Here is a 25,480-nt window from a genome sequence, read left to right on the forward strand (position 1 = left end):
CCTCTGATTGTTTGATTTGTACTGTAGGATTTTTAGAGGCTCTGGAAAAGGAAAAAACACCCAGCATTTTACAAGAAAAGAGCTAAACTTAGAGAAGTAAGAAAAAAATTATAGTATTTTGTGTAACAGAATGGACTTTTCTTAATCACTTTAATAATATTGTGTCCCTGCTCCTATTTATTTTGTCCCGAGTCCTAAATTGGGAACCACTGCAAAAGATCATTGTGTAAAGTCAGTTGGATGATGCAATAGCTTGGATATGAGATTGTTTAGTACATTTGCAACATTACAGTTTAGGAAAAAGCAAGGTGTAGTATTAACCGTTAAAAAAGCATAGTTTTATTCAACAAAGAAAAAACACTCTTGGATAGAACCATTTTATAAAACATAATACAGATTTCTTACAGAAATATTGTACATTATTTTATATCTATAAAACTGCATGAGATTGCAGGAAGTCTTTGAATCTCCACTACTGAAACCGTCTCAGTGTCTTGAATAGCAAGGAGGACATGAAACATGGATCCTCTGTTGCCGAACCCTACACATCAAGATCATCATCAGGGTCCTCCTGGTCATAGTCATCATTGGCATCAGGCTCATACAAAATTCGTCCTGAACCTGGGCCTGAGTGGAGCAGAGCTGTTTTCCTGTAAGAGAAAAAGATGACAGCGTTTTTAAGTTGTTTACAAAAAAATAACTAAACATATGGGACGTAAAAACTGAAAAATAAAAGTGTTTCTCACTTCTCTTTGCTGAACACAAAGGGAAGTGCAAGTTTCTCTTTGGCCTCACGCTCTGTATCAGATAGTCGAAGGTTGAAGGTCAAGTTGGCTGTTGGGTCCGTCTATAGAAACACAAAAAGAGCACTATTCAGTCCTGTTATATCGGAGCCCTAAATTTATTCTATCGATCTGCATATGGTTGGATTCAGGTATTAAACACGCGTTATATCACACCTCCTGTTCCTTAGGGTCGGCCTGTTTGGGTCCATGTTGGCTGGGCTTGCCCTGTACTATCACTGTAAAATCATCTTTGATGCTGAAAATCTCTTCCTAAGGACAAAAAAAAAAATTATCAAAACGATTTAACAGCAAAGGTATAGAAAATAGTCATCCCAAAGGAAACACTGCTTACGTCTTGCATAACTTTCCCCGATTTTGAGCGCTTTGTTATCTTTGCCACAGCTTTGTCTCCCTTCACCACAGGTACTACAGTGATGACTGAAGTAGCCAAGTGGCATACACTTCCCACAGTACCACTCTGATGCATATCTGCATGGAGCAGACCGATAATAGCTCTGACAGCTCCCCCTAATGAAAACACAGAAAAAGACCCTTAGTGGAAAAACTGCACAGTCTTAAAGTATCACTTTAAGCCAAGAAAGTCTATTTCACAATATGATGGTGCACTTATTTTAATAATCAATATGATTGTCATTGATTTCTCTTAAAAGATAAAAGCTTTGCAATGACTCTTACAGCCTGGATGTCATACTTTCCTTCATTAAGTACTACTACAAAAACTTTTTGACATCACGCTGACACACATTAAGATGATTTATAACCTTTTCTAAATTGCTGAAGAGTCTTGCAGACATCAGGAGGGCTGAGGTGTCTCAAAATCCATGAGAGAGAGTCGATCACTAATGTAGCTGGTTTGGGGTGTGATGTTTGCTTGACCAGACGTGTAAGTTCCTCCAAACAGAACTGGTGAACCGTGAAAGCTGGGTGATCAGTCCAGCCAAGTGGGTCTGTATAAGCATTGTGAAAGTGTAGCCTGAACAGTGACAAAAACAAAGTATTTAAAAGTTTGGTTATAGGTTACATAAACTGCCTAAAAAGGGCTGCAGCAAACTATTATTTTCATTATCGAGCAATCTAATGGTTGCGTTACCGGTCACTTGATTAATCATTTGGTCTATAAAATGTCAGAAATTTGCAATTTACACACACACACCCACACATATATATAAAAAAGAAGAAAAGCAACACATGACTTCAATGACAAAGGTTGGTAGGTAGTTCAAAAGTAAGTGGCTATTCATTTTCTGATGGACTAATTATTTCAGCACTAATCTTATTTACCTCTGAATGGGTGATCCTTTCAGTCCATCTTTTAGCTCTTCCTCACTGACCTCAAAGCCAAGCACATGGACAGCTTCCTCTCTAAATTCATAACAAAGGTCAAGGTAGGATTTTATAAAAACGTTTTTTTGTTTTAGCAAACTTAGAAACATTATAAATATATGGTACATACAGTACATAACCAAACTGTCACCATACGCATGTATTTAAATACCTGTCCAATGCAGAATTGATGAAGCTTTTCAGGAGGTGTCGACCAGAATAACTAGCAGAATCTAACAATGCAAGTATAAATTACATGACTTTACTGTATGCTATTGCTTCGGTTCACATCGTTACGTTATTTATCGCAATTTAGACTTACATTCTACAACATTCAAAGCATTTGACGTTACCTTGTATTATGAGAAACCCTCCAGCATCAATGCCTTGCAATAATTCAGGCAACATTGTACTAGGTTTAGTTAACTAGCTATATAAGAAAATTGTAGAAGGTCCAGGTAGCTTCAGCTAGTTAGCATGCCATTGATTTACCATCTATTTAAATATGAATATCATGACAAAAAAACGGCGATGTCAGTAATTTAACAGCAGAAGAACAAGGTCTATCAAAATTCAGAATGGCGAGCGCCTAAAGTCGCGGAAACTCATATTTCACTGAAATAAAGCTTTCGCTGTCCAAACATAATTCCAACATGTTTCGCTAGCTAGATAGCAACTGGATAGCATTTTTGAGTGTACGGATTCAAAAACGTCATATCCCAGAGTTCCCCTTACTTTAATATCGATAATTTATGGGAAATGTAGTTCAGCATCTTACAACCCGTGCCTGTGTCGTATTGAATGACTGCCCAATACCCTACGTTACCCAGAATTCCCCACGGGAAACACTGCGCTGGCAGGCTCAAGAGGTTTCTGCCGCGCACGGAGAAGATCGTGCGGAATAAAGTCAAAACTCCAGTCGTTTGTGTGCCTACTACGAAGAAACGACAAAACTTCATCGTAGAAGTTTACATTACGGACCTACATTAACTAGTAATAGCGTTCATCTAAGGAGTTTTGCCATATTTTAATACCGAGGGTAATACATGCAGTAACGAAGAAAAAGGAGCTTTAAGTGCAGCACGTTAAGCGACAGAGGAATTAGTATTTTGTCAGGCTAATAACGTTAACGTTAGTATAGCGACAGTTCATTGTGGTACGTTAACGTTAGCTGTTGTAACAGATCCCCAGGGAGGGGATATTACAACTTCGACCCACAGTGGAGTGTTTTGAGGAAGAGTCTACTCGATCTTCCGCGCCCTTGGCTTGCTGCTGCTAAAGTTCCCCGGCGTTAAGGTGCAGCCACGCCGGGGGAAGGCACAGCGCGACGGCCGCTACTCTCCGGCTAGCTCGCCTGCTGCTTCTGATTCTTGGATCGGGGCCTTGTCGGTGAGGCGACAATGCTTGACATAATGTCTGAGCACCAAGGTATGTTTTACTAGTGTCAGCGTCGAACCATTAAACACACTGTTCCCGTGTGCTGTTATTCTGTTTACTGTTGAAATCCGTCGTATTTTGCGGACATTAAGATAGCCAAGTTATGTCTACGTTACCGTTAATGTTACGTGTGGTTGCGTATGCTGTATTAATAACACCACTTGCTCTTGACCAACTTGTGTTTTGTCAACATGCCATGAAAGTTGTGTTAAAGTGGAATTTTGTTTTGTTACGATTATTGTAACGGTAGCTAACCTGATGTCAACGTTAGATTAGCTAACGTTATGCATTGCACAGTTAAGTTAACGTTAGCTTGCTGGTTAACGCGCCGATCCATCTAACGTTAGCTAGTTTATAGCTCGATAGCTAACGTTACCCAACCACATCACACAAAACACTCTCTACCTTGTCAGATTTAAGTTGAATTAGATTACTTGTCAACCACAAAAAACATTTGCATTAGTTCAAACAAATAAAACCCTTGCCAACACCAAGCTAACATGGCTAATACGCCTCCCACTTCCATTTCAAGAAAGCCAGCGTGATTAGCTAGCAGACCTAGTAACATTAGCTGATTGTTAGCACAAGTTAACTCGAAATTATCCGTCAGCAATGTCGAGTTTAAATGCAACTCGTTAACGTTATATATAACGTTATATCGGGCATTAAGGAGCTCACCCTATCACTAACCATTGCGCATATTATATACAACGTTACTGTGAACTTCTGTACATCCCTCGATTAATATTTTTGCACACCCTGCACAAAATCGTACAGCCTTATTTTCCTTTCTAAAACAGTTTTATTGTACACATTTGTTATAGTGTCTTTTACTTATGTTTATTTCAATATTTATATTCTATATTTATGTTCTTGATTGTTGCCGCTACATTGCTTTAACGTTATTGTTTATTCCCTTTTCATATGTTTATTGTATGCACCAAAGGCAAATTCCATGCAGAGGAAAATTTACTTTGGCAATTAATCTAATTTTTAATCTGATTCTGACAAGTGGAAACCCTGTTTGCAGTTATCGCTGTAAACTGCACAGCGTGTTGTTAGCTTCTCCTCTAAATGTCAGCTAACGTTAGCAGGTAACGTTAGCATCTAGACAATACGAAATGACAAGTTTAAAGATTGGCAACCAGCATTGTCGTTGTCTTGCTTCAGCGTTGATATTAAATCGATGAACAACTGTCCATGGCTGATGCCGAAATATCCACACTTTATATAAAGTTGAGATGGTCATCAAGTGACACCAGTTGCGGTGGTTGGCAGACCCAGTCAACTAGCGTTATCACCCGATGACGGACTGGCCTGCTTATTTTCTGCTTAAACGGTTATCAGTAAACTCTCTCGGTCAATTTAACTTAACTAAACAAACACGGCAAACATGATCATTACCATTAACCCTGATTAAGTTATTGAGCCGTGTTAGCAAGCTAATGCTAGCGTTAGTGCACATGTGTCTTATGATACCCCTATGCAACCGAGTGCTTGGTATACTATATGCTACTGTGAAAATAATAAGCCAGTTCACTTTTGACTTACAGAATTGTTTGTTTTCTTCTCTACTAGATTCACTTTTGACGTGCAAAACGGAACCTTTGGTGAGTACTTTGCAATGTTACTTTGAATACCCTGAGTAGTTCGTTGAGTAGCTTTTTATTGATGGAACCTTTTTATATTAGCTTCATTTTCTTTAACAAAGGCATGTGCTTTCTGCAGCCCCCGGAGAGGAAAAAGAGGACTGTTGAGGACTTCAACAAGTTCTGCAGCTTTGTCCTGGCGTATGCTGGTTACATCCCCAGTCCAAAAGAGGTGAGCTGCTATGAATGTCACTGTGGATATTAGAAATTACGGTTATTGCCTGCTTGCTGAGGTCGAGAGGAAATATCAAAATGCTTTTTCTTGTTGTCTTGTAGGAAAATTCATGGTCTCCAACATCATCCAGCTCTGCACACAGTTCAGGGTTGTCGGCAGATGGAGGTGGTGGAGGCAGCAGCTCCACCGGCAATACATGGGCTGATGGAAGTTCCGACATTCATACCATCCATACGTTTGTTCGTAAAGCTCGGGCAAATAAGGGCAAAAACATTCGCCGCATGCACTCTGATAGCACACTGCTGGACAAGATGCGCCTTAAAGACTCCCTGTATGAGGGCCAGGCCAGCGCTAAGGCCGAGCGCAAGAAAGACAAAAAACTGAAAAAGCTGTCATTGGGCTCTGCCATGACGGCGGCAGATAGTGGCAGTAGCGAAGGCGAGAAAAGAGCCCGCATTAAACGCAGCAAAAACTCAAAACAGCCAAAGCCTAAGAAGCTCAAAAGTTCAGCTGCTCAAAGTGAGACAGACTCTGAGGCACGGCATACACATACAGAGGTACGACCTGCCAGAGATGAGCTGACGGAGCACGGGGGCTCCACCCCAAGCATGCAGGGCCTGGGGAAGATGCAGCCAGACGAGTCCATCAGGGAAGCAGAGATGAGCTCCAGTGAGGGTGAGACCTGGATCGCTGATGAAGACATTATGGTGGAGTCAGGTATGACTGTATGCTTTTGCCATTTAAAATAAATTAAATGTATTAAGATGATCATATTTGGCTGCATCCAATGAACCAATGTTTAATTCCAAACTTAACTTGTTTTTTGTCCTATTCTTAATATTGACTACTTTTTACCAGCTATAATATTCTGTCTCTTTTTTTGTTTTGTTTTCTTCAACACAGGGGATGATTCATGGGACTTGATCACCTGTTACTGTGGGAAGCCATTCGCAGGACGGCCAATGATAGAGTGCAACCAGTGCGGCATATGGGTTCACTTGTCGTGTGCAAAGATCAAGAAGTCCAATGTTCCAGACATCTTTTACTGCCACAAGTGCAGGGACTTGCGGCGGTCTGGACACAAAAAAGACCCCTAGGCATGAAGAGGATGGGGAGGGACAAGGAGCACCCACCCTTTTTTTGCTGTCCTCTGACACTTTTCTTTGATGCCTACAGCCAAAACAGCCTAAACTATCACCTGGATGGCAACTGTATTGTCAGTTTGTAGGACTTCTTTTGACAATCACAACCATTCTTATTTATCCCTCACGGTTTATTTTTTTATTTTTTTTTCTTCTTTGGCTACTGTGAAGAACTGGACAGAAAGCAACGGTGACAGCGGAGAATCATTTATTACTTACTTGTTACTAACAATTCATTAATTGGCTTTATTGTTGTATACTGTGCTGGTGATTTGCACATAAACGTTCACACTTATTCACTGAAGGCGCATTTAGACTTCTTGAGGATATCGACAAATCAGTGAAATTTCTTTTAGTATCTCAAGGAGTATCATTTTCAGTTTGATAGCCTTTTCCTCTCAACTTCAATCAATGCAAGTTTATTTTAAAATGAATAGCATAACAGATGAAAAACGTCACCCGTTTTTTTGTTTAGAAGTATGTCATAATGCTAGATGAGCAGCTCAATTTTTATTTTTGAGTTTGCATTTTTGTTTTGGTTGTCAGTGATGACCACTGAACTTTAAAATGTAGAAATCTCACTCCTCGAGAATAAGTTATCTTTAAATTCACAGAATCCGTCGACATTTATCATTTTGCTTCGGTAAATGCATCTAAATTGCTACATTTCAAATTGCACACAGACAATTCTTTCAGCAGTGCACTTTTTTAAATATAAACCTAAATACCATTCCACTTCATATATGGGTGGTATTTAGGCTATGATGAGCTACGGCGGATTCAAATCTGTACTTGACATGTAGCTGTGTACTTTCACAACTGAGCGCTTAATGTTTCTCCCTGTCTGGCTTGTTAATCAATGATAGCCATTTACCATGAACAACATTACATTGAAAGCTGTTCAATTTTGATGTTTTTGTTTCATGTGTGGTTTTAGTTTTTCATGTTAAAAACTCATCTAAATGAGGGCGTAATGTTGCTGTAAGACGACTGGTTTGGCAGTGCTTTACAATATCAAAGTGGCTCCGAGGCTCGTTTAAGAATGGTTGTAAAATATTTGCTTTTCTGTTTCCTGTAATTGTTTATTTCTTAGCTTTCTGAGAAGCGGGATTAGAGATGGACAGAAGATTGTCTCACATCGAGAACAAAGTTGTAGTGTACAGAAAATAAGTTGACGCTGCGTAGGTTGTGGCGTTTGTTTATGTTGTTTGGTTTTACCATGTGCTTTTTCTTTTGTTGGTGGGAGAGTCTTGGCAAGTCTCCAGTAGCAGTTGCACTCTCTCTACAACTTCAATTCTGTGTACATATCCTTGTTCTTTGACAACTGTACATATGTGAAAGTGAAGAGAGAAAATACCCAAGCAAAAATCTATATTTTCTGCAGTCTATTGTTTTCTTTAATTGTAGCTTGAAAAATAAAAGTCCTTGGGAACATAATGGTGGTATTTTGAATCATTTGTATTTAAAGGACACATTAAAAAAACACATTTGAAACGGTTATTTTTGTCACATTTAATTTAATTGTTTGCACCATAGACTGTATATAAAACTGGTTTGCACACAGCAGTGTTTGTCATGTTTGCGTCTTCTACCACTAGAGGGAGTGGGTGTACAGGAATCTCACTTGTTAGTATGGCAGAGAGTTAAATAATAAGGAATAAATATCATGGAATATATCGTACAAAGTTCACACATGGATTGTCACTGACAAAAAATATGAGGAGCTTAATTGTTGGAGTTGCTCTTTAATCCTTGTATTCTTCCCAGTTGATGTCCGGTTCATCCTGTAACACAAATGCTCAGTTTTTCACCTACCAAAAGCACTGTCTTAAGGATTTATTATCCATGCTATAAATCATTGTTATACTCTACACATAAGCAAGCTTGTCATAGAACATGTGGGCAAGTCAAGGTGAAATTATGTTCATGCCAATGATGTAAGTAATTTAAGAAATCTTCTATTGAAAGTGTAACGTTTAACCACTGATATAGATCGATAGTGCTCATAACTCTATATGTATACACAATGTGTCTATTTTCCTCAGTATAGCCTCTAACATAGCTTTATGAGGAGTTTTCCCATAGTGTTTTTCTTTTGTTACTCACCTTTCGGTTTCGGAAACTGGACATTTGAAAGCTGCCGATGGAGTCCAGAGGAGCGACCTTCCTCCTGTAGACACAGCAGTCAAAAATCAGTAAATTTCTGTGATGAACGGTGACTGACCATGAACAGCTTATACTTCCATTCATAATATACATTCACCCTGTACCACACATTCCAAAAACAACTTTAAACTTTACATTTCTTTTATTTAAAAGACTAAAGAGCCACAAAAACAACAGCCAGACCATCTTAAAGTTAGACATCTTTGTTTACATATCAACTGAAAAATGAAAAATATATAATTACAGGAAAAAAATGTCTACTATTTTTCACTTCAGATCAAATAAATAATTTCTCATTCTATCCCATTGATTTAGACGATGGTTGACATAAAATAAGTTATTTAAATCTCTTGGGTTGTGAGTTATTTACATTTTCAATTATCCTGGTTTGTTCATTAGACAAAAGTCACATGTTGCAAAGCTTTATTTCTGCGTTATAATTTCATTATGTGTGACAAAACACAAGTTTAAATCCATTAAAACAATGATAGTTGCTTTCTCTCCTTTTCTCCTCACCTCTTTTCATTGGCTTTACGGTGGTACTGGTTCTGGTTCTGGCGTTGGAGAGAAAGGTGCTCTGTTGGGGCGAGGAAAGTCTCTGAATGAGGGGGGCGGCCGTTCACATCCCTGTCCATCTCCCCAGCGTCACCCACAGAGAGGTCTCCCGGCTCTGAGCGCTCAGGCAGGCGGGGGAAGAGCTCTTGGTCCAGCCAGTTGACTTCCTGAGAACAACAATTAGATTATAAAAAGACAAATACATTGCATAGTATTACATACAGCAGGTATTTTGAGTTGGGATGATTATGTTGTGTATATAAAGGCTTACCCTTTTGTTTTTGAATCTGCTTGGTAATACAGCAGCAGGCGTCACCTCTGGCAATATGTAAAGAGCCAGGAAAGGCAGCACACACCTGGAGCAAAGCATCTGAACAGAGTATCCCGAGTCAGTAACAGTAAACACACAAGCAATTAAACATTGCTTACAAGAGGCAACATGCTCACCTTAAATCTTCTGTTTTCTCTGTGGAGTTTCGTCCTCAAAGCTGATGATGGTTGCAGCTCTGTGTCTTCTGAGCTGTTGAGCAGCGTGGAGGGTATTTGTAGCCGTGCATCTAGGGTGGGTTTATATTATGGGACTGGCATCAGTGGCTGTTTAGGCTAAGTGAGTGTGTGTGTGTGTGTGTGTTTGTGTGTGTTTGTGTGTGTGTGTCTGTGTGTGACTGTGTGTGACTTCAGACATGCCAATTACATCTGCCGCCTTGTAGCCTGGCATTGTCATTAGTGTCAAACCTCTAAAGCCACTCTTTTTTTAAGAGATTTTAAGTGCTGACAACATGCCTTGACACACACACATACACACCGTCCCACCCCCACGCCCTCTTCCATTTTCCTTACAGCCGCTATGAAGGAAGATGGGAGAAAGATATGGTCATTATTGAGGATGTTGTAGCTTGCTGTTTACAGGTTTGCCTTGGAGTGATACATTACTCTCAGGCTGGTTTCCGCTGGTTTGCTCACAGCTGCATTTAAAGTTTAATTGTTTTTACTCCATGGACATGTCATTGATATCCTATCATATAAGTTATAGTCAGAATAACAAACTTGTGTTGACAAATTAACTTGACAAAATACAATTCCATAAAAAAAATCTATATACAATGATATTTATCAATTGCCCAACTCTATCTATCTTTTTGATGGCAATAGGTTTGTTGTACAAACCCCAATTCCAATGAAGTTGGGACATTGTGTAAAATGAAAATACAATGATTTGCAAATCATTTTCAACCTACATTCAATTGAATACACTACAAAGACAAGATATTTAATGTTCAAACTGATAAACTTATTTTTTTTTTGCAAATATCCTTTTGAATTTGATGCCTGCAACACCTTCCAAAAAAGCTGGGACAGGGGCAACAAAAGACGAGTCCACATTTCAATTTGTTTTTGGAAATCATGGACGTCATGTCCTCCGGGCCAAAGAGGCAAAGGACCATCCAGACTGTTATCAGCGCAAATTTCAAAAGCCAGCATCTGTGATGGTATGGGGGTGTGTTAATGCCCATGGCATGGGTAACTTGCACATCTGTGAAGTCACCATTAATGCTGAAAGGTACATACAGGTTTTAGAGCAACATATAATGCCATCCAAGCAACGTCTTTTTCAGGGACCTCCCTGTTAATTTCAGCAAGAACATGCCAAGCCACATTCTGCACGTGTTACAACAGCGTGGCTTCGTAGTAAAAGAGTGCAGGTACTAGACTGGCCTGCCTGCAGTCCAGACCTGTCTCCCATTGAAAATGTGGGGCGCATTATGAAGCACAAAATACGACAACGGAGACACCGGACTGTTGAGCAACGGAAGTCGTACATCAAGCAAGAATGGGAAATTATTGGAATTGTTGGGTCTTTGTAAATTATAGAGTGCGGTCTAGACCTACTCTGTCTGTAAAGTGTCTCGAGATAACTCTTGTTATGATTTGATACTTAAAATAAAATTGAATTGAATTGAATTGAATGAATTCCACATACAAAGCTTGAACAATAAGGGTCCTCAGTTCCCAAATGCTTATTGAGTGTTGTTAAAAGGAAAGGTGGTGTAACACAGTGGAAAACATGCCCCTGTGCCAACTTTTTTGGAATGTGTTGCAGGGATCAAATTCAAAATGAGTGAATATTTGCAAAAAAAACAATAAACTTTATCAGTTTGAACATTAAATATTTTGTCTTTGTAGTGTATTCAATTAAATATAGGTTGAAAATGATTTGCAAATCATTGTATTCTGTTTTTATTTACGTTTTACACAACATCCCAACTTCGTTGGAATATTTTTTTTTATTTTTTTTTTAAACGGACGCCTTGCCCCATATAGAAAACATTAAGTCCTTTGTATTAAATTATCCCTGTAAGTGTTACTCTGTAATCTCGAAGAAAAGCTTTTTTTGATGAACTAATTCATCTATAAAATGTCCAAAGTATTGGCAAATGCCATCGAAAAATATTAGAGCTGAAAGTGACATATTTAAACTACTTAACAACATCCACCAAAACCATGAAAGCAAGCAACTATTTGCCACTAATACTTAATAAATTATATAAATGATACACTTCAGCAGTTAATTGACAGATAAAATTGAAGTAAATTAACTGACCCATTCATCCAATGCTCATATCTGCATTAATTCAGTGATTTTGGGGTTTAAAAGAGAAGCACAGAGACAGAGAGATCAGAGATAGTATCAGGACCCCAGTGTTTGTGGTAATCTGGAAAACTTTATCACTCTGCTTCGCCTGACTTCACCAGCAGATTGCCACCCAATCCAGACCACACACTACTCTCTCCACCCGCCTGCCTGCTGCCCCTGTCTCCAGAAAACAAAACAGAGAGGAGACAGTGTAGCAGGGATGGATGGAGAGATTGGCGGATTGGAGGATGGGGCGGGGGTCCGCTCTGAGTGTATGCGCATTCAGACACGTTTTCATTTTTCCTCTTTTCCCGCCCTGTCCTAATTATTTCTATTCTGAGACACTGAGGCCCACCAAACATAGAGCTAGTGCTGATAGATCAGGCGTGTATAAATAAACTAAGGCAAGGCTGGCAGCATGTCAGCAGGGGCAGAGGCCAGATAGGCTGCACTGATTACCTTCATTATCAGGGACGGGCCTCATTAGGAGCCTCTGGCTGGGTGTGTGTGTGTGTGTGTGTGTGTGTGTGTGTGTGTGTGTGTGTGTGTGTGTGTGTGTGTGTGTGTGTGTGTGTTGTATTATTGCAATACAGGACCAAATGTCCTCCCAAAGATGTAAACTGATGGAAAAGCAATGGGGACATTTTCTTGGCCCTTACTTCTGTAAGAGGTTAGTGTGGGGGGTAGAATTGGATCTAGTCTGGGTAAAATAAATGTTAAAGTTAAGTTGATTGGATGCCAGGACAACTTGGTACAAGTTTGGTCAAATTAATTTCAGGCTGTTTTTTTGGTGAGACTCTACTGGAAGACAGAACTGTGCTGCTCAAGTCACTGCCTCCTGGGTTTCATCTTCATCACCACCATCTTCTTACCGCTCACTAGATCTTCGCCATCTCCACTACTCACAGGATTTTCACGTCGTTTCCCTACAATATTCTCTGAGGAGCCAGGATGGACAGTTTTACCTGCTAAGGGTGGTGGTAGGAACTTGAGTGCACTCAAACTAATGAAACAGGGTTGAACAAACAAACTGATTTTATTATTCCCCTGGTTATCTCTATGAAATAAGAGATCTCAGTTTTTGGTTAATTTGGTTTTATATTTTTATTTTCTTTGTCAGGTTTTTGATATTTAAGTTGTGGTTTGAGTACATTGGGTTTGAACCTAATTGGCCTATCTACCAAACTTATTTTGATTACCATACTAAATTATTTAGTTTAGCCATGCTAGACTTTTGGTAAAAGATTATTTTGCATAATCTCAAGTTTTAAAGTAGTACTGGTTGTGGGTGCAATTTGTTTCATGCCCAAGCTACGAGTTAAATGAAGACAGGAAAAAAAATAACCCTACAGTTAAGTCAAGTTACTCTGTTGCGAGTTAAAAAAAAACTCAGTGAGTCACTATCTTATTCTGTTTGTAACTTGAATCTTGAAAGCTCTTTTTAAATACATTGTTGTTTAAATAAAGTTGTGCTGGTTGTTTTGCCCAGTTTCAAAGTACTGCTTTGTATTTATTTGCCCCCCCACCACCAAAAATAAGTGCCCCCCCAAAAATAATTATCACCAGCCGCCACTGGCCATATCTCTACATAAACTGTGCTATTTCCAACATAGCATTACCTAAATAACTTAAAATATTCTTGACTATAGTTAAAAAAAAAATACGCTTGGGAAATACGCTTATTTGCTTTCTTGCCAAGAGTTAGATGAGAAGATTGAAAACACTTTCAAACATGAGAGTTGCATTTATTTTATTTTAAAACTCTCAGCAAAAGAGAGGAATAAGCAATGCTAAAACTATTCCTCTAACTGCATTTAATTACACTCTTAAGTTATAATTGTTTTTCGTACATAATTGAAATATAACTTAAATTCAAGTATGCACAAAGCATATGGTTAAAAAAATTAAAAGGTAACCGTTAAGAGTACTTAAATAAGTTAATAGTACTTATGTGGGGTGAAAGTGTGGGTTACTACTTTCAGTCACAGTTAAGGTTTGGAAATGAATATAGTCACTGAAAGTCTTCATGAGTATAGTGGGCTTCATCCAGTGTGTGTGTGTGTGTGTGTTTGTGTGTGTGTGTGTGAGCTCATACCCCGCCCCAGTCCAGTGCCCTATAAGTAGCAGGCATTGTAGCAGTTGCCAAATATAGACAAGACAAAGACTGCTCCCTCCACAAATGTGAGCAACCTTAGAAATTATAACTAAACATTTGTCAGATTAAATTTGTCCAGCAATTGAATGTCATTTCAGCCATAAAGTTTGTGTTGTTCACAGAAACACTGACAGACAGAATGTAGAGGCTGTGCTGTAAAAGAAATAAAACAATAGGCTGAAGATGCTAAGAAGCTGGTTGATAACTGTTTGGCTAACATTACTAATGTTACCCTTCCACAAAAAAAAAATCTGTGCTGTCTGTTAATTTCATTTTAAATTTCATTTGGTTGCATTCGTTTAGTCAGTGCTCTTAGTTTAGAGTATATGTTATATATTAGTTCATTCAGGTTTAATTCAGTTTAGTTTACAATCATAGACTGTATATACAGTACAATGGAACAAGGAAACATGGTGGGATGTCAGTTTTAGCCTTTTTGGCTAGTTAAATTCAGTTTAGTTGTCAAACGTTATGTTAGCTAATTTGTTTCATTAAGATGAGTTTATTTTAGCTTGGTTAACTTGATTTTAATTTATGTTTAGATTAATGTAGTATAGTTTCAATTTCATTTAGTTGTAGTCAGCAGTGGAAAGTTACTACATTAAAGTAACTTTAAGTAGCCTAGGCTACAACTACTACTACTACTATTAGCCTACCTAAAGTACAGTTTTCAGGTAGGCCTCTTTGTATTTGTTGACTTGATTGAGAATTAATGTACAAAACATGGCAATGAAGCAGCTTATAAAATATTACCTTTTAATATTTACTGATGTCCAACAGTAGGCCATATCATATATTTTACTGTATAGGCTGTGAGTAGTATGTGTTTGTACTACCTTGCTTTTTAGTAGTCCACATTTAGTTGTTTAGTTTTTATTAGTTGTGATGCCCCTTTAGTGTCATTTGAGTGCTTTTGCTGTCCACATTGTGGAGATGTGTTCTAACTAACGTGTGTCTCCTGTTTGCAGGTTACTAATTAGAGTAACTCAGCTCACCTGTGTGTGGTGTGCTGAGGTTTCTCAAGCTGCTTCCTCTCCCTGCTGTCTCCACAGGCACACCAACGTTAGGTTAGGGTTGGTTATGTTACCCTATCCTAGATTTGCCTTTTGCTGAGTTTACACTTTACAACACCATACACACACACACCTGTTTCACTCATGCACAACCTACTCCACTGATTTATGGTCTATTAGACATTTGTTCTAATTTGGTTCAAATTGTTTTAATAAAGTATTGTTTAAATATTTAACATGGTGTTGTCTTCTTTATGACCACCTGAGCCAGGTCATCATGACATAGTTGAGTGTCCTGACCATAGTGACATGTGTCCGCGGTCGCCCCGTCAAGGTATTGGCTCCCTCTGGTGGTCCTCTCTGCTGTTGCTGCATGCACTAAAATGTTTTTTTTTAAATTTCCATGGCGCAAGTCCTCGTATGTGACAGTTAACATAGCTAATACTAAAACAAGTGGAAACGATATATTTTACCAACTTAGTTTCCAGTTTCCGCCAACAAGATGATAGCTAGCCTTTACTCACTGTGTTCTCACACGGAAGCCTTAATAAAAGTCGTATGACTCTGAAAGGGGAGGAGGATATCATATTGACGGCAGAGAGGAGTGACAAACAGCGTAGCGACGAGGAACAGGTTTAGGTAGACGATAAAAAACGCCTCCTAACTAGGACCGAGAAAATACCTGCTGCTAAAGAGGTGAGTTTCTTTTTTGCGTCATTTTCGTTTTTTTCTTCTTCTTGTTAATATGGCAAGGATTAGAGGGTCTTACCAGACACCGTGTACGTGAGGCAGAGATGTAGCCGCCATATGCTGCGAAAATTTGTAAAGAGCTAGGGCTTTTAGAAAAATTTACTCCTGATCACTTTGAGGGATTTGTAGCTGTGTTTCAACTTTGTCTTTATCCGGAATTGTTGCTGTATCTAACAATAGAGGACCATTGAAAATGCATGACCAGCTCCTGCTAAAACATGTTTACACCCACATACTTATTACACCATTGTGGTCTGGTGACCAACAAGACACATGATTCTAGGATAATAGAAGACACTCCACATATGCGATTGAGCCTGGATGCTGAAAAAGCTGGACTCTTTTGTCCTCTTCACTTTATGTTTCTGTGAACCCCCCCCCTTCACTTTTTTTATCCCACCCTCTGTTCCTTCCACTCCTCCAGTTTCCCGTAGAGACCCTGGGAGGAGACCCGGAAGTGTGACCTCCTTTCACTGCGTGCCCAGAACAGTTTCATCCAGCTCCTCGCCATGTCTGCTCCTGGTAAGCGGCTGACAAATGGGAAAGTGGAAAAACCACTAGATTTGTTTTTTGTTTTTTTCATCTTAAGATTTCCTTCCTTAGTTTGACTATTACACCGAAAATGAGAAGAATTAGGAGCTTTGATTGTGATTTGTTTAATACAGTTGCTTTAACACCTAATGGTTTCCTTTTTTTGTTGCCATTGTTGAAATGATAAAGCTCTTGCATCTCAAAGTTTCCATTAGACATTCCTGTTCACTGAGCATCATTGTGAAGTGACACGCTGTCCTTAAGAAATGCTGTCCTCCCCAAGGTGGCGAAATCTGAAAGAAATGCTTGCATTAATCTTGAAGGGGAAACACTCCTGATTTCGCCCATTGGTACAGCACACTCCTCCCTCTTTAAGAGGTGAAAGGTACCACTGTGTGGGCAATGGCTGTGTACATGAGGACTGCCTTCCTGTGATTTCACTGGTTTGTTTCCTGCAAGTAGAAAAAAGGAATGTGGAAAGAGGTGGGCCAACAATAAGCCTCAAAGTTCACCGACCACGTTACTCAGGTCCTCCCTTTTGGTTTCAGGTGCTTAATAGAAAGTTTTTCTGACTGTAATCCATGTTTGTTTTGAGATTTAAACTCTATGCCAGCTAGTGGTGGTTGGACTTGGACTGTCCTGCCATGCCAACAAAAACCAGTTTGGTCAGTTATGAAACCCACATCCTTCATGACTCAACACTAATGATACGTGACGACACTGACATTTTATTACAAGCAAACTCAATAAGCTTTACATTTAAGTGCATACGGCGACTGGGTATTTCATTTACAATAATATAAAGCAGAGAAGCAGAAGATTCTCACATTTGAGAAGCTGGAACCAGAGCATGTTTTGCACTTTTGCCTGAACAATCATTTCAGTTTTATGCTAGTTACAGATGAGGATAAACATCACATTCCGTTTAAAGGACGAGATGATTGTAAAGTGAGCAATCCGGTGCATTATGTGGTTGAACAATCTAAAATGAGAGGTACCTTTTGATATCTCTGACTAGAGAGAGGAAGGACTATTATTGGTGTGAAACTTGTGGAAATGTCCAAGCTGCCCTCTCTGAGAGAGACTCCGTGGTGACACTACATTGCAGACATCTGTCAGTGATTAAACTCATGACAGACAGCGCACCCACTTCCTTTATTGCCATTTAAGCTCTTCACAATCAACATATTGTGATAAACTAAGTGTGAAGGACAGTGTATTGAGTGAGTAATTTGGCATTCTCGAATTGCTTTAAACTCTCTTGAACCAAACATAGTCTTCTATTGGCCTTTTTAAAAACATGTTTTGAAGATTCTTCCGTCATCAGCAGGTGTTGAAGTGCCCTTGCTGCTTAAACTTCAGAATAGAGCTGGGCAATATATCGATATCGTGATATGAGACTAGATATCGTCTTAGATTTTGGATATCGTAATATGGCGTAAGTCTTTTCCTGGTTTTAAAGGCTGCATTACAGTAAAGTGATGTCATTTTCTGAACTTACCAGAATGTTATAACTGTTCTATTATTTGCCTTTACCCACTTAGTCATTATATCCACATTACCAATGATTATTCATCAAAAATCTTATTGTGTAAATATGTTTTGTGAAAGCACCAACAGTCAACACTACAATATCATTGCGGTATCGATATCGAGGTATTTGGTCAAAAATATTGTGATATTTGATTTTGTCCATATCGCCCAGCCCTACTTCAGAATGACAGGGGAAAGTCCTATCTTTATTATGAAGTCAGACTTGCACTTAAAACATAAACATACAAACAAGCAGAAACAAAGTTATGTTGCATGTCATTATGAAGACTTTATTCATATGAGATGATATAAAGCTTTCAGGCTGCTACTAAAACTGAAGTTCTTGCTGTAAATTGCCAGTTGAAAACCTTACTGATTAGTGTAGTTTGCTCTGCTTAAATAAGAGCCTGAAGCTGTTGAATTCATGCCCGAATAAAGACCATTATCAAGTAACTGTACTGTTTAAAAGCCCCATTTAGTATTCACCGTGAAAAGATGATGGAAAAAACAAGAGCAAATCACCAGGGCTATTACTGTATAGTATAGTCCAGTATTGGTTTATAATTAGCTCCCTTGTAAAAGTGCTTCCAATCTCCTCTGTGGTTCAGATAATAAGTAGCTTATTGGCTCTACCGTCCCAGCAGGGAAAAGCAGGATGATCCACAGTAAACACACCCACACTCTCACACACTTGGGAGCACAGAGCAGCTGCAATCAGCCATAGAAACGCAGATCATGACTTCCTCCGTCTGTGTCACTGAGGCGCAACGATGACTTGAATATTTGTCTCTGCAATATTTAATTTGTTATCTTAATGGAAGGTAAGAAGTTGGCTGCACTTGGCTGAAACATCTGGTCACGATTCTTTTTTTTTTTTTCATTTTTACCTAAATGTATGTTTTGTATTGTGTATTATAGAGGTTTTCATTCATGTGTTTATTGTTTAAGTTTTGTGAGTTATGTTTTTATATTGTATGTAAATTGAGGTTCATTTTTAACAATCAAACATAATATTGTGTAATGGTTAAATGAACCTTGAGTGCTTCCAGTTTGAAAGCCATCTGGTTTTGTACTGTGAAGAACTCCTCTGTGTGTAGCTATTATAATCAACAGTCTTTGACAAATTCAGTCAAATAAAAAAATAAACCTGTACAAGATGATGTTTGAACTAATATGATGTGATGATGTTTTTTTGTTTTTTCTCTTCAGGTTACCCAGGCTCTTACAGCAACCCACCCTACCCAATGCCTCAGCAAGGTGGCCAGTCCGTAGCCCCTTATCCAGTTCCTCAGGGGGGGTATGGAGACCCCAGTCAAGCCCCTCCACCAGGCTTCAACACGGGCTACAATCCAGCCCAAGGCCCTGTCATGTATCAGCCTGGTGCGGTCGGCCCAGGCCCAGTTCCAGGACCGGAGTATGGTGCCCCTCCAGGAGGGATCGCTATGGCTCCAGCTGGGTCTCCAGCTGTGGTTCCTGTTGGTGTCCCACCAGGGCTCGAGTACCTCACACAGGTAGGACAGAGTAATCAAAGAAAGATCTGCATAGCCTGTGCAGCCAGTTGAGGCTTAGATGGATGATTCACGCACCACTCCTTCACTTCTGGATTTTGCTCCCTCTTTGTTTCTGATTGTGCAACTGGCTGATAATGACAACTTGAGTTGACTCATAGAAATGAACAATAAGAAGCTACACTTGAGGTGTAGTGTAGCACCCAAGAAAGCTACTGTCAGCGATTGGGTACCAGTCTACAACATTGAAATGCATGAATTAAATTAAATTCCTAATTTTCCTATCTTTCACACGTTGCGTGAAATAAAATGTGAAAATAGCTTATAATAGATTCACGCAACTACATTTTCTTCTGTCACTGTAATTGACTTACCATTAATGTACGTGTACTGCTTAGTTGATTGAACACATCTCTACAGCTGAATTCAAATCCATTACAGAGTAAAAGTGTCTGCTTTGCATCAGATATTGGAGCCAGTTACAGTGGATAGTCAGTGAGTGAAAGAAAGGAGCAATCTGGCTTTAGTTTGTGCATTGTTTGTCAGTTTTTCCATTTAAAACAATGTAGTAAGTCATCACAGCCTTTAAACTTGTAACGGTCATATTCAACATGGTTCTTTCTTAAAAACAGCAACTCAGTAGGTTTTCTTTGTGTACATATAAGGATCAACATTTACTTTTATTCAAATAACGTTTAAACAAATAACTCTTTCTATATTCCAGCATCGACATATGATGATTTTATGGACTAAGTTGCTTTGCATTGCAAACAAGTGAAATAGTCCCCTTGTGTTTGCCGCTTTTCCGCTTGTTTCTCGAGGAATAAGACTTTCAGACATTCAGATGGATATATGTTGCAGTGATAAACTGTTCACTGTTCCTCCTTGTGGTTTTAGATTGACCAGATCCTGATCCATCAAAAAGTGGAACTCCTAGAAGGTAAGGCCTGTTACTTGTTCTTCCAGTCATATCTGCACTCATCGCCACTTTGAAAGCAGCAAATAACCATCAGCAGTTTGTCCCGGCCGGCGAGCTTTAAACCCCTCATAAATCAAAATGGAAAATGACATCTGTCCTTGAAATTCTTTACTTATCTACACTTTATTATTTACCGTTTCCACCCGTTTTCCTTTCTCACGTCCAAGCATTCATCGGGTTTGAGACCAACAACCAGTACGAGATAAAGAATAGTCTGGGCCAAAAGATCTACAAGGCCAAAGAGAAGAACGACTGCTGCACCAGGAACTGCTGTGGCTCGCTGCGCAGCTTCGACATGAAGATCAAGGACAACATGGACAGGGAGGTCATCCGTCTCATACGGCCTTTCCGCTGCGTCTCCTGCTGGTGTCCCTGCTGCCTGCAAGAGGTCTGTGCGTGTGTGTGGAAGTCTCAAAAACAGTTTTTTTTTATAGCCTCGTATTATATTGATTTACCACACCAAGACTAATATTGTATCAATTCAATAGTTCATTCAGCTTGCCCTGAGCACTCACTCTGCTTGTGGATAAACACCCTGATATTTGTGTTATAATATTTGCCCTAAGTGTTTATTTAATATAACATGTTCACTTATGAATGTTGTTAATATTTAACCATATTGATTGAAATGTTTCTGATGGAGAAGAAGGAACTATCGCTTGCTAAAGCAGTTGATTTCATAGTTTAGCTTTACTGATTAGGACATAATAACAATAATAATCTTTTGGGAGGGGGGTACTTTTAGAAATAAAGTTAACAGAGAGCTTCCCAAAAAAAAAAAACTAGGAAATAAAAATAAAAACAACCAAAGCAAAAAGTGCTAAATTGGGATTTAGAACCTTTTTAAAGAGACGTTTCTTGGTTTCATTTGTCCAAATTTTGAGATATCGGTCTCTGAGGTTTCTTCCGCCACCTCAATACAGTGTGTATTACTGTTTATTGTTTATTGTTGTGGTGCTCATAGCATTGGACATTTCATTTTTTTAAATGTGTTTCCAGAAACAATGTTCTGGTTACTCTGGATAAACTACTTTCTACTGAACAAATAGTCCCTATGAAAACTGTTGATGTGGTGTGTACGGTCATAGTTAAGAGATGGACATTTCAATATCTGGGCAAATAAATCTAAAACTATTTGCATGTCTAGATAGCAATCAAAGTATGTAAGCAAACCAGCCCTTTTTACAGTGGATTTTGAAATGGTAATTTGTGTGCAGATTTTTACTTACTCCAGCCAAGTATTAAAACGGCTAATTTCACTGATAAAACCTTTTTTGGTATCTATAAGCATAACCATCAGTAGTCTCACAGCTCTCAGTGGCTCATATTTAGAGGCTTCTGTCTTTCCTCCCTTCGTTAGTGTTGAGTTGCTGAGTGGCGCGTCCATGTCTCTGTACACCAGTCTGTTCAGGCAGGGGTTTGTTGAGACTATGAATGGCCCTTTGTTTGTCCAAACTATCTCCTTGACTCCCCCGATCCTCTTCCATCCCTCCACCCCTTTAATCACATCATTAGCAATCTGGCTACAGTACCATCCCATTGGCCTGAACCCAAGCTGCTACACTCTCACATACTGCCTTTCTGTTTACTGGCCAGACAGGAGCCATGTGAGATGTATTACCTTTATGTGGTTCCACAATGGAGCAGTCAGAGGTTCACTTATCAATCCTGTTGTGACATGCTAACCCCGTGGTTTTTATTTATAGCTGTTAGCGTCAAGGGATGAGGACAGATTTTAAGATCTCTGGAATGATTTTATAAAATTTAGTGGCATGTAAGTATGTGTATGTAATTATGTATGTGACCAACAGTTGGAGGTCCAGGCGCCGCCAGGCACCACCATAGGCTATGTCAAACAGGACTGGCACCCTTGCCTGCCAAAGTTTTCCATCCAGGGAGCCAACAAGGAGACCCTGATGAAACTGGAGGGGCCCTGCTTTGCTTGCAACTGCTGTGGGGATGTCAACTTTGAGGTGAGGTCAGATTGTTAGAAGAAGGTCAATACCACGCTCATATCTAGCCAGGCTAGCGGATTCCCCCTGTTTCCAGTCTTTATGCTAAGCTCAGCTTATCGCCTGCTGGTTGTAGCTTCCTATTCATCCTACAGATATCAGAGTGGTTTCAGTCTTCTCATCTAACACTCTGCAAGAAAGTTAATTTAGACTCTGCAAGAAAGTTAGCGTAATTCCCAAAATGTCAAACTATTTCTTTAAGTGAACCATTCCAGTCCAAGTTAGGCATTTTGAAAACCCCCAAACATGATGACTTCACAGTATATTTGATAAAATGTCTTATAAACATTGCTGTACTTATTGCTCTGTAGCTGAAGACCAAAGATGGGGACACGCCCATTGGTCGCATCAGCAAGCAGTGGAGCGGCCTTTTGAAGGAAGTCTTCACAGACGCGGACAACTTTGGCATCCAGTTCCCGCTGGACCTGGACGTGAAGATGAAAGCTGTGCTCATGGGAGCCTGCTTCCTCATTGTAAGACCATATTTTAAGTATTTGCGCTTTGAATAACACCAATTATTTTTTGTATACTTTCTGCCCCGGTCTAATCGGGATAAATTAATTTCCTTCTGTGTTGGCACTTTTATAGGATTTCATGTTCTTCGAAAAGGTCGGGGACGCCAACCAGCGCAGCACGGTGTTTTCATAACAGAGGGGAAAACAACAGCATTACAGCAAGTGCAAGATATGCATTGTATGTACTTTGTTTTTTTTTTTTTTTTGCATTCACCAAATTCCAGCCAAAATGGCGTCAATCCCAGGATCATTTTATACAAGCAGACCAAAATGGGCCGATAAACTCATGATTCCAGGTGCCTGCCAAGGATTGTTTTTGATATCTATCCAAACTCTGAGTGATACCTGCTTAGTTCTTTACACTCCATGCAGTCTGTAGTTTTATCTATTTGAAGTGCGTGAATGCACCTCCATCTGAGCTTTAATCCCTGCCAAAAAAAGTCAACATGACCCCCTCAATGTCGTTTTCAGTGCCCACAAATTTAGCTCAAAGCACTGCTGTGCCTCACTACAGCCTCAGAGCAGCTAGCTCAACATCAACAAAAGATGTACATAGAACCTGAACATGAGTCATTTTTTAGCTTAAATAGGGAAGTGGTGGTTGGGCCAGAGAGAGGACTTGTGAACACAGGAGTTAACACATGCTGAGGCCATTTACCAAAGTGCTCTTTCTTCTACCTCTCAGCAGCCTTTCTCTTCCTCGAAGCCCTCCGTCTTAAACCCTAGTACATTATCTAACAACCCTGCAGCATAGACTAGAGTGTAAATGCTCTCATGCCCCCTCTGTAGTTTATTGGTTGCCATGGAAACCGACATCACTGCCAAACCTCACCCTCCAATTCCTCCAGACACCAGTGCCTTGAACATGTGCCAGGTTAATGATTTAGGTGAGAGAGTGAGTGTAGGCTAAGGTTAAAAGGAGGAATAAGTCAAGTAAAGGAATTGAAAGAAAAAGCAGAAGTTGAGGTTGAGGTTAGTAAACGTTAATCTGACTCCACAGTGGTTGGGAAAACCCTTGTTGGTGGTGGGTTTAAGGAAATGTATGAACTTTCTGTAGTTGTGTAGCAGAAAGAGACCTGAATGTAAAGTTGTCATGTGAAATTTAGTTTTTGTTTTAGCTCATATTACACTGTCAGTAACTACATGTGTCTGATATATAGGCCAGATAAGTCCTTCCGTTGAGGCAGTCATTTTTTTATTGCTCACACTACTTGATGTAAATAAGCTTGCATAGACTTGAGTTAAATAAATTGAACATTATGGCTATTATTTTTGCCACATTTATGTTCTTGTTGTATTCATTGCAGTGCAGATTTTTCAAATCAATCTGCACTTTTAGTTGCACCACACAATAGTTCAATAACCATAGTAAGACATAATATAACAATTGCATTAGTATGAACAACTTTAGTTAGCAATAGTTTAATAAGCACTTTTACCCAAAACAACTCATTATTAACCTTATTTTTTTGTTATTTTCATTCATTGTCTTGATTATAATTAGGCTTTGCCAACACATGTCGAACGTCATGCCTATTAAGCGTATTGAAATGAAAAATTTAAGTTGAATTGCTACCATCAGGCTCTGTGCAGTCTGACCTCTGATAAGGAAAGATGAAAGGAAAGTAGCCAAAGGATGTACAGTACATGTATTGCAAATGTTTATTCATTGTGTCAGTTTGATGTTTATCTGCAGCACTTGCTTTTATAAATCAGTTATATCTGCTGCAGGCAGGATCTGTAGTATCAGTTTCCTGTTTCTATCAAAACAATTTTGTTCCATTTTTCTTGTATCTTGTAAATCACATTTTTTTTACACCAAAAATACCCTGTATTTTAGAAGAAAAAAAAATTTAGAAAAATAAAACAATTGCCATATTATGCCGTGTTATAGTCTTGTTGTCTTGTGTTCTTCTGCTCCACTCATCGCCCGGGAAAGGTTTTTGGAAGGCCTTTGGAAACCTAATGTCTAAATGTGGAACATCTGGTTTCACTTAGAAAAAATTCTTTGCTTAGAGGGAAATCCCGCCTCTCCCATCAGCCAAAGGTTCTACTAAAACTCTGCTCCACTTTAGTTAACTGGGTAACTTTCTCAATACAACATGAACTTTATTGGTGTCAATATCTGCTTCCTTTATCTAAAGATGATATCCTAAACTTGCAGATGGAACAAAAGGAGACCCACATCTCTTCTCAAGTCACATTAAACATCACACTGCTCCACCCTCTGGGAAAATGCAGGAATTACAACAAAGTATTTAAGGGAGCATGTCTGTACATGCCTATCCATGACTTAATGATTCTGGGAAATACCTCAAGCTTTAATTGTCTTCCCAATATCCAATGGTTCTTATACATTTCTCACCAATTCATTGACTTTGCAACTAGTCACACAAGTTGACCTGCTGTGGAAATATTTACACCAGTATGTCTATGTACACAGTCAGTGTCTGTTAGTTTTCACAATCCATTAAGAAGAATACAATAGACAAATATGTTGTTTAAAGTAAACATGGAAATGACAAACAGGGTATTGCATATCCAAGGTCTGAGTGACTGGGTTGATGTCTCACAAGATTCCATGACCTCTCTTAAA

The 25,480-nt window shown here is 39.2% G+C and overlaps 4 protein-coding genes across 7 annotated transcripts; 2 read left to right on the forward strand and 2 right to left on the reverse strand.

Annotated features, from left to right (window-relative positions):
- Nucleotides 1-316: 316 nt before the first annotated feature.
- elp5 (elongator acetyltransferase complex subunit 5) lies at nt 317-3,068 on the reverse strand. Its single transcript, XM_028606111.1, has 8 exons — nt 2,483-3,068; nt 2,302-2,362; nt 2,088-2,168; nt 1,568-1,779; nt 1,138-1,313; nt 960-1,055; nt 747-847; nt 317-650 (listed from the first exon to the last, which is right to left on the reverse strand). Exons 1-8 carry the CDS (start codon nt 2,535-2,537, stop codon nt 542-544), a joined length of 891 nt encoding a protein of 296 aa, XP_028461912.1. The 5' UTR covers nt 2,538-3,068; the 3' UTR covers nt 317-541.
- phf23b (PHD finger protein 23b) lies at nt 2,954-7,969 on the forward strand. The gene is made up of 5 exons (XM_028606110.1): nt 2,954-3,557; nt 5,145-5,176; nt 5,295-5,387; nt 5,492-6,107; nt 6,294-7,969. Exons 1-5 carry the CDS (start codon nt 3,530-3,532, stop codon nt 6,485-6,487), a joined length of 963 nt encoding a protein of 320 aa, XP_028461911.1. The 5' UTR covers nt 2,954-3,529; the 3' UTR covers nt 6,488-7,969.
- An 84-nt stretch (nt 7,970-8,053) lies between these two features.
- LOC114573901 (uncharacterized) lies at nt 8,054-16,027 on the reverse strand. Of its 4 annotated transcripts, none has more exons than XM_028606115.1 (6): nt 15,826-16,027; nt 9,701-9,810; nt 9,525-9,623; nt 9,215-9,420; nt 8,639-8,702; nt 8,054-8,316 (listed from the first exon to the last, which is right to left on the reverse strand). In XM_028606115.1, exons 3-6 carry the CDS (start codon nt 9,621-9,623, stop codon nt 8,278-8,280), a joined length of 408 nt encoding a protein of 135 aa, XP_028461916.1. In that variant the 5' UTR covers nt 9,701-9,810; nt 15,826-16,027; the 3' UTR covers nt 8,054-8,277. The 4 variants fall into 4 exon arrangements, with proteins under 4 accessions (XP_028461916.1, XP_028461913.1, XP_028461915.1 ...); XM_028606112.1 differs by having other exon boundaries at nt 15,357-16,027; XM_028606114.1 differs by lacking the exon at nt 15,826-16,027 and adding an exon at nt 15,039-15,347.
- On the forward strand, nt 15,442-24,153 carry LOC114573897 (phospholipid scramblase 2). Its single transcript, XM_028606109.1, has 8 exons — nt 15,442-15,752; nt 16,231-16,328; nt 19,080-19,381; nt 20,276-20,318; nt 20,525-20,745; nt 22,169-22,330; nt 22,681-22,842; nt 22,958-24,153. Exons 2-8 carry the CDS (start codon nt 16,316-16,318, stop codon nt 23,015-23,017), a joined length of 963 nt encoding a protein of 320 aa, XP_028461910.1. The 5' UTR covers nt 15,442-15,752; nt 16,231-16,315; the 3' UTR covers nt 23,018-24,153.
- The last annotated feature ends 1,327 nt before the right edge of the window (nt 24,154-25,480 follow it).

This window comes from Perca flavescens, chromosome 19 (assembly GCF_004354835.1).
Source record: "Perca flavescens isolate YP-PL-M2 chromosome 19, PFLA_1.0, whole genome shotgun sequence".
NCBI lineage: Eukaryota > Metazoa > Chordata > Actinopteri > Perciformes > Percidae > Perca > Perca flavescens.

Bases quoted from the DNA above. Each gene is read 5' to 3' on its own strand.
- phf23b (XM_028606110.1), top strand. From the start codon at position 3,530: ATGCTTGACATAATGTCTGAGCACCAAG. The intron at 5,177-5,294 runs GTGAGTACTTTG...TGCTTTCTGCAG, and splicing joins CGTGCAAAACGGAACCTTTG to CCCCCGGAGAGGAAAAAGAG. The intron at 5,388-5,491 runs GTGAGCTGCTAT...GTTGTCTTGTAG, and splicing joins ACATCCCCAGTCCAAAAGAG to GAAAATTCATGGTCTCCAAC.
- LOC114573901 (XM_028606112.1), bottom strand. From the start codon at position 15,492: ATGTTAACTGTCACATACGAGGACTTGCGCCATGGAAATTTAAAAAAA. The intron at 9,811-15,356 runs GTCAGGACACTC...AACCCACCCTAG, and splicing joins CGCGGACACATGTCACTATG to ATGCACGGCTACAAATACCC. The intron at 9,421-9,524 runs GTAAGCCTTTAT...TGTTGTTCTCAG, and splicing joins GCAGATTCAAAAACAAAAGG to GAAGTCAACTGGCTGGACCA.
- LOC114573897 (XM_028606109.1), top strand. The intron at 22,331-22,680 runs GTGAGGTCAGAT...ATTGCTCTGTAG, and splicing joins GTGGGGATGTCAACTTTGAG to CTGAAGACCAAAGATGGGGA. The intron at 22,843-22,957 runs GTAAGACCATAT...GCACTTTTATAG, and splicing joins TGGGAGCCTGCTTCCTCATT to GATTTCATGTTCTTCGAAAA.
- elp5 (XM_028606111.1), bottom strand. From the start codon at position 2,537: ATGTTGCCTGAATTATTGCAAGGCATTGATGCTGGAGGGTTTCTCATA. The intron at 2,169-2,301 runs GTATTTAAATAC...TTATGAATTTAG, and splicing joins ATCAATTCTGCATTGGACAG to AGAGGAAGCTGTCCATGTGC. The intron at 1,056-1,137 runs GTAAGCAGTGTT...TTTTGTCCTTAG, and splicing joins CGGGGAAAGTTATGCAAGAC to GAAGAGATTTTCAGCATCAA.